This window comes from Balaenoptera physalus, assembly GCF_965194825.1.
Source record: "Balaenoptera physalus genome assembly, chromosome: X".
In the NCBI taxonomy this organism is placed as follows: Eukaryota; Metazoa; Chordata; class Mammalia; order Artiodactyla; family Balaenopteridae; genus Balaenoptera; species Balaenoptera physalus.
The window spans coordinates 133,867,593-133,873,839 of record NC_138903.1 but is presented as its reverse complement, the minus strand read 5'-3'; the positions used below and the strand labels follow the sequence as shown (position 1 = coordinate 133,873,839).

Genomic DNA, 6,247 nt, shown 5'->3' with positions numbered 1-6,247 from the left:
GTGGCGCCGGGGGCCGGCAGGCCCTCTCTGCCTCCATGGGCCACCGGAGGGGCACTGGGAAGGAGCCGGCGGTGGCGCGGTCAAGGACCCGTCTCCCGACCTGGCCTGTGCCGCTCTCACTTGTCTCGGCCCCTCCAGGTCTGCTCCCCTCCCTTCGGGTCCCTCAGGCCGCCTCCCCCCACCACCTCTCCCGGCCCCCGCCGGCCCCCGCCGCCCCTCCCCCCAGGCCAGCGCCTCCAACGGTCTTGGTGCCCCTCCCCCACCCCTTCACGTCCCCGGGCTGACCCCCTTCTCCCCCTTCCACTGCCTTCCAAAGGTGCGTCCTCCGGCCTCTCCTCAAACAGGATACAACTGGAACAGCTGGCTTCCGGGTCCTCTGCCCACAGGCCCGACAAACCCACCCAGCCCTGAGGCGGCGTGCCCACCTGGTCCCAGCGCGTCGTCTCCACCCGGTCCCAGCGCGTCGTCTCCACCCGGTCCCGGCGCGGCATGTCCACCCGGTCCCGGCGCGGCATGTCCACCCGGTCCCGGCGCGACGTCTCCACCCAGTCTCAGCACGACATGTCTACCTGGGTGCGGCGCGGGGTGGCCACCGGGCCCTCGGCCGGCGCGGGCACGAGGCCACAGCAACATGCGTCTGAACCCCCGGGGCAAAGCATCTCCACTCGGCCCAGGAACACCCATCAGCTGCACGTCCTGTGGACCTCCACCCTGTTCTGCAACACCTCTGGGGGCATCTGGGCCGCCTGCGCCTTCACCACCTCCCGCCACGCGGCCACCACCGCGGCCGCCGCCTCGGCCTGCGGCCTCCATCCTGCCTCAGACTTCGCTTCTACCCTCCACGCCCAGCACGAGCTTCTGAAGGAACGAGGCCCCCACAGGAAGCTCCGCCCCTCAGCGGGTGACGTTACTGGGGCGCCCAGAGAGCCTGCGCAAACAGGCCCCGCCGCCATTCCCCGGATGTCACGCCGCCATTCCCCGGATGTCACGCTTGCGAGGCCTCTGGGCACGTGACTGCTTCCCAGCAAACCGGCAAACAGCAGGCAATCCCCGTGCACCTCTAAGTCTGTGCTGGTTCCAGCCGGGCACCCTCACGTGTGACCAGCTTGCTGAGTGCAGGTCCCTGTCATCAACTTCTGGAAGGGAGCCGGGCGCCTCTGGGCCAGGCCTGGCCAGCCCTCTGCTCTCCCACACGTAGCTCAAGTCTGCATTTGTGTGAGAGTGTGCACGCGTGCGTATGCGTGCATGTGCGCGTGTGTCGGGGCCCGGCCCTGGGGGGATGAGGCCAGGGATGCGGAGCGGGCGGTGCCTGCCCGCCTGGGGAGGGAAGCTGGGGACTGCTGCTGGGCCCGCTGGGGACGGCGTGGGACCGGGCCACCAGCGGCTCCAAGGCTCCGGGGACACAGACTGCAGCGACTCCAGGCTGCAGGCTTGGCCCGGGCCGGCCAGCTGCATGGGGGAGACCGGCTGGACTCAAGGGCTGTGGCGGCGGGGGCGGCGGGGGGCGCCGCCCCATGGCCACCCCCAGTCTCCTGGCCCTTTGCTGGCACAGCCCTCATGGGCTTTCCCTCCCCCAGGAACAAAGTCTTGCGGCTCTCCGGGGGGCTGGAGGTTCCGGGGGCCCTCAACTGGGAGGTGACCCTGTGTCTGCTGGCCTGCTGGGTGCTGGTCTACTTCTGTGTCTGGAAGGGGGTCAAGTCGACAGGAAAGGTACAGCCGGGGTGACGGCAGGGCTGGGGGCAGCACTGCCTGGGGGTGTGTGGGTGTCTGCCAGCGACCACTGCTGCAACGGGAGGAGACTGGACCAGGGCCAGAGCCCGAGGAGGGGCAGGGACTTCAGTCCGGGCCACTTGATCCCCACCCTGCACCTCCAGGCCCGGCAGCCTTCCCTCCCGAGTGGAGGGGGAGAGGCCCCGGCAGCGTCTGCCCCTTCCCTGGGGTCGGGGGCATCCCTGGCTCACCTTCCCTCCCTTCCAGTTTCTCTCGGTTCTGGCTCTGAGTCAGTTTTTGACCGTCTGGGTAGACCTGGTCTCCGCCTGTCTCTCTCACCTGCCTGTCTGCCCTGGGGGACCCAGCGGGGAGCCTGGACACATCCCTCCCTCAGGGGCTCCCTGTCAGGTTGCGGGGACAACTGTGCGAACAGACACACAATAATACAGTGTGCCGACGTTTGCGGGACACGGCCGGGGCTCTGGAGGGCGGGACCATTCCAGCAGGGTCCGCAGAGCAGCCGCTTGGCCCAGCTTGGGTGGGAGGCAGAGGCCTTTGCTGTCATCTTGATCTTGCCTCTGTCTCTGGCTGGCTGAGTTCTAATCCCCGGCACCAAGGACCCCCACCTCTCTGCAGACGAGGACCTGGAGTCGGGAGGCGTGGGACCTACCCGCGGGCTGCGGCCTCACTCCCTGCCAGGGGAGGGCCCTGCCTCTCCCTCCCTCTGCAGCTGACCTGTGCTTGCCGTGGGGCTGCTGGTGCCCCAGCCAAGCACCCAGCTTCCTTTTGGAGGAGTCGTGGCTCTGATGAGTAGAAGTGGGTGCCGCTGGGTGGCCTCCCTCCTCACCACTGAGCACATCGGCCAGCGGGGGGGGGGGCGGGGACCGTGGCCTTCCTGGCAGCCCTGCGCAGGCTGAGGGCGCCTGAGGGGGCGGTGGGTGCCGCAGGACCCCTCTGAGCACCCCCGCCCCCCCAGGTCGTGTATTTCACCGCTACATTCCCCTACGTGGTCCTTGTCGTGCTGCTGGTGCGTGGGGTGCTGCTGCCTGGAGCCTTGGACGGCATCATCTACTATCTCAAGCCTGACTGGTCGAAGCTGGCGTCCCCTCAGGTGAGGCAGAGGTCGGGCAGGGGGACACGGTGCGGGAGCAGGCCAGCCTAGCAGGGCTCCTCACACCTGCTCTCCCCTCGCTCACCTCCAGGTATGGATAGATGCCGGGACCCAGATTTTCTTTTCTTACGCCATTGGCCTGGGGGCCCTCACGGCCCTGGGCAGCTACAATCGCTTCAACAACAACTGCTACAAGTAGGCACTACAGCCCTGCCACCCCTGCCCTGCCTGCCCGTGGGCAGCAGGCAGTCTCACCAGCCCACACGGTCCCCTCTGCCCCCAGGGATGCCATCATCCTCGCACTCATCAACAGCGGGACCAGCTTCTTTGCTGGCTTCGTGGTCTTCTCCATCCTGGGCTTCATGGCCACAGAGCAGGGCGTGCATATCTCCAAGGTGGCGGAATCAGGTAAAGACCCCCAGGCCCCAGCCCGGCCTCCGGAGCAGCGGCAGCTGCTGTCGTAACGTGCCGCGTACACGAACGCACACAGAGCGACGTTCTGAGACATGAGAGCAATTCAAACTCCGTTTGTCACATCACCCTGGGCCAGGAGGCCTGGCTGAGCAGCTGCGAGGCACAGCTGCTCAGCCATCTCAGGCCAGGCCACGTGGAGCCCCGAGCCCCCATCCGTCTGTAGCCAGGGGCCTCGGGGTATGTCCTCACGCTTGCCTGAGTGTTGTAGAGGGAAAAGTCGGCCTTTTCTGGGTCAGTGGTGATCTGTGGCCACAGTAGCTGCTGGAACCCAGGTCCAGAAGGCTGAGCCAGACACGCCACTCTTATGGGTAGAGGTCTACCAAGGGCTCGCGGGAACCTTCCAGCCCCTGGTATGGCATGCGCGCGCGTGTGCGCGCGCACACACACACACACACACACCACACACACGAGGGCTCGAGTGGCCCGGCAGTGTCCCGACACAAGTGGAAAGGCCCTTGGCCACAGGGTGCCCTGGCATCGTCCATTACGCTGGTACTGTGGTGCAGGGTGGAGGGGGACAGGATGTGGGTGGGGGGCTCCAGGTGTCCACACCCCGCCCCTTCCCCCTCAGGGCCTGGCCTGGCTTTCATCGCCTATCCCCGGGCCGTCACGCTGATGCCTGTGGCCCCGCTCTGGGCTGCCCTGTTCTTCTTCATGCTGCTGCTGCTCGGCCTCGACAGCCAGGTTTGCAAAAGGGGGGGCAGAATAGAGGGGGCTGGGAGGTGGGGGGGCGGGGGGCTGGTGCGCAGAGGGCACCCTGGGCGACGGGAGATGGCAGGTGGGGGGGGAGGGGCACGGCCTGAGTTGCCCGGCCACAGTTTGTAGGTGTGGAAGGCTTCATCACCGGCCTGCTGGACCTCCTCCCGGCCTCCTACTACTTCCGTTTCCAAAGAGAGATCTCCGTGGCCCTCTGCTGCGCCCTCTGCTTTGTCATTGACCTCTCCATGGTGACCGATGTGAGTGGGGGCAGGGTGAGGGAGGCCCTTGGCCTCAGGCTGCCGGCTGCCACCTTCCCTGACCTGGCTCCATCCCCAGGGCGGGATGTATGTCTTCCAGCTGTTTGACTACTACTCAGCCAGCGGCACCACCCTGCTCTGGCAGGCCTTCTGGGAGTGCGTGGTGATCGCCTGGGTGTACGGTAGGTCTGGGCCGACAGGCAAGCCGGGGGTGCGGCGCGGTCGGGGGGGGGGTGCGTCTCTAGCTCCGGCCCTCCGGCCTCACGTTACCCCAGGAGCCGACCGCTTCATGGACGACGTGGCCTGCATGATCGGGTACCGACCTTGCCCCGGGATGAAATGGTACTGGTCTTTCTTCACCCCGCTGGTGTGCATGGTAAGGGCCGGGAGAGGCTGGGCAGGGCGAGGGACTCCAAGGGCCTGCAGCGGTGGCTGCCGGCTGAGCGCGAGGCTTCTCGCCCGCAGGGCATCTTCATCTTCAACACGGTATACTACAAGCCGCTGGTCTACAACAACACCTACGTGTACCCATGGTGGGGCGAGGCCGTGGGCTGGGGCTTCGCGCTCTCCTCCATGCTGTGTGTGCCCCTCCACCTCCTGGGCTGCCTCCTCAAGGCCAAGGGGACCGTGGCTGAGGTCAGTTCCCCGCGCCCCGTCTCCCGCACACCATCCCTCCCTCCCGTTGGGTGTGGACATGACCTCCAGAGCGCCCTGCCCCTTCTCCCACCCACCCGCCGGGACAGACCCGTTGTGCCCGGAGCCTCTGGGCCAGCTCGGAGGGGTGTGTACGGGAGGAGAGTTGGCCCTCCAGGGCCTCGCTCGGGTGGTGGCGGCGGAGGAGAGGCCTGTCCCTAGCCTCCGTTCTAGCAGCCACCCAGCCCTCCAATGAACCCTATTTCCCTAGCGTAGGGAGCGGGGCCTGGTCAGGAGGGGCGCGGCCCCGGGCCGCAAGTTGGTGACAGGCGGCGGGAAGTGGAGAGAGGCCAGGGACAAGCAGGTGCCCCTCCCCAGGGACTCAACGTGTCCCTCTCTCCCGCAGCGCTGGCAGCACCTGACGCAGCCCGTATGGGGTCTCCACCACTTGGAGTACAGAGCTCAGGACTCGGATGTCAGGGGCCTGACCACCCTGACCCCAGTGTCTGAGAGCAGCAAGGTGGTGGTGGTGGAGAGCGTCATGTGACAGGTGCCCCGGCTCACATCACCAGCTCACCCTCTCGTAGCCATAGCAGCCCCTGCTCTAGCCCCCCACCCCCCCAGGGGGCTTGCCTTTCCCTGCCACCTACGGGGTCTGCCGGGGGGGGGGGGGGGAGGGGAGGAAGCACCAGAGTGCTTATAACTAAAATAACTTTTTCCATTTTTAATAAAATGCCAAAAATATCACAACCCACCAAAAATAGATGCCTCCCCCACCCCCCTTAACCAAGCTGGTGCACACGCTGCTTCCCAGGCCCTGCCGCCCGCCCTCCAGTGCCCGCTACAGTCACGTCTCACCTGACCCCACCAGGCCCTGCCTGCCTCTCTCCAGGCTCTGCCCAGCACACCCTTGGGTGGCCCCTCACCCCAGGGGCCGCAGTGGCAGCTCGGGAAACAGGGGGACTGGAGAGCGGAGGGGGCAGGTGAGGGAGGGGCAGCAGAACCAAGGCGAATGAATATTTCAGCTGGGCTAGACCCCTCTCCCCATCCCTACTCTAGAAGCTTAGAGAGCCAGCCAGCAAGGGAACCTTCAGTTCCTGAGCCAATTGCCACCAATATCAGTTGTGTGAGCTTGAGTGCATGTGTGCGTGAGTTCATAGGGTATAGACATAGATCTCTATTTCTCAGCCAAGGTGAATACCAGGTGTAAATCGTGCCTGTGGGCAAATGAGGCTTGTATTTTGCACATTTTATAAAAACTTGAGGAGATTTCTGCTTGTATATTTCTAAGAGAAACACCCCAACGTCCCTCTCCTTGCCGCGCCCCATCCCTTTCAGCCCCTCTTACACCTCTGCCCCAGCC

General features: G+C 65.9%; 1 protein-coding gene across 1 annotated transcript; it reads left to right on the top strand.

The window, feature by feature from the left end:
• Window positions 1-1,245: 1,245 nt before the first annotated feature.
• Window positions 1,246-5,634, top strand: LOC309652209 (sodium- and chloride-dependent creatine transporter 1-like; the record flags this gene model as incomplete). Its single annotated transcript, XM_082445723.1, has 10 exons — window positions 1,246-1,710; window positions 2,687-2,821; window positions 2,913-3,016; window positions 3,105-3,229; window positions 3,867-3,979; window positions 4,114-4,251; window positions 4,331-4,433; window positions 4,527-4,627; window positions 4,717-4,887; window positions 5,291-5,634. The coding sequence occupies 10 exons, from the start codon at window positions 1,246-1,248 to the stop codon at window positions 5,429-5,431; spliced, it is 1,596 nt and encodes a 531-aa protein (XP_082301849.1). The 3' UTR covers window positions 5,432-5,634.
• Between the last annotated feature and the right edge of the window lie 613 nt (window positions 5,635-6,247).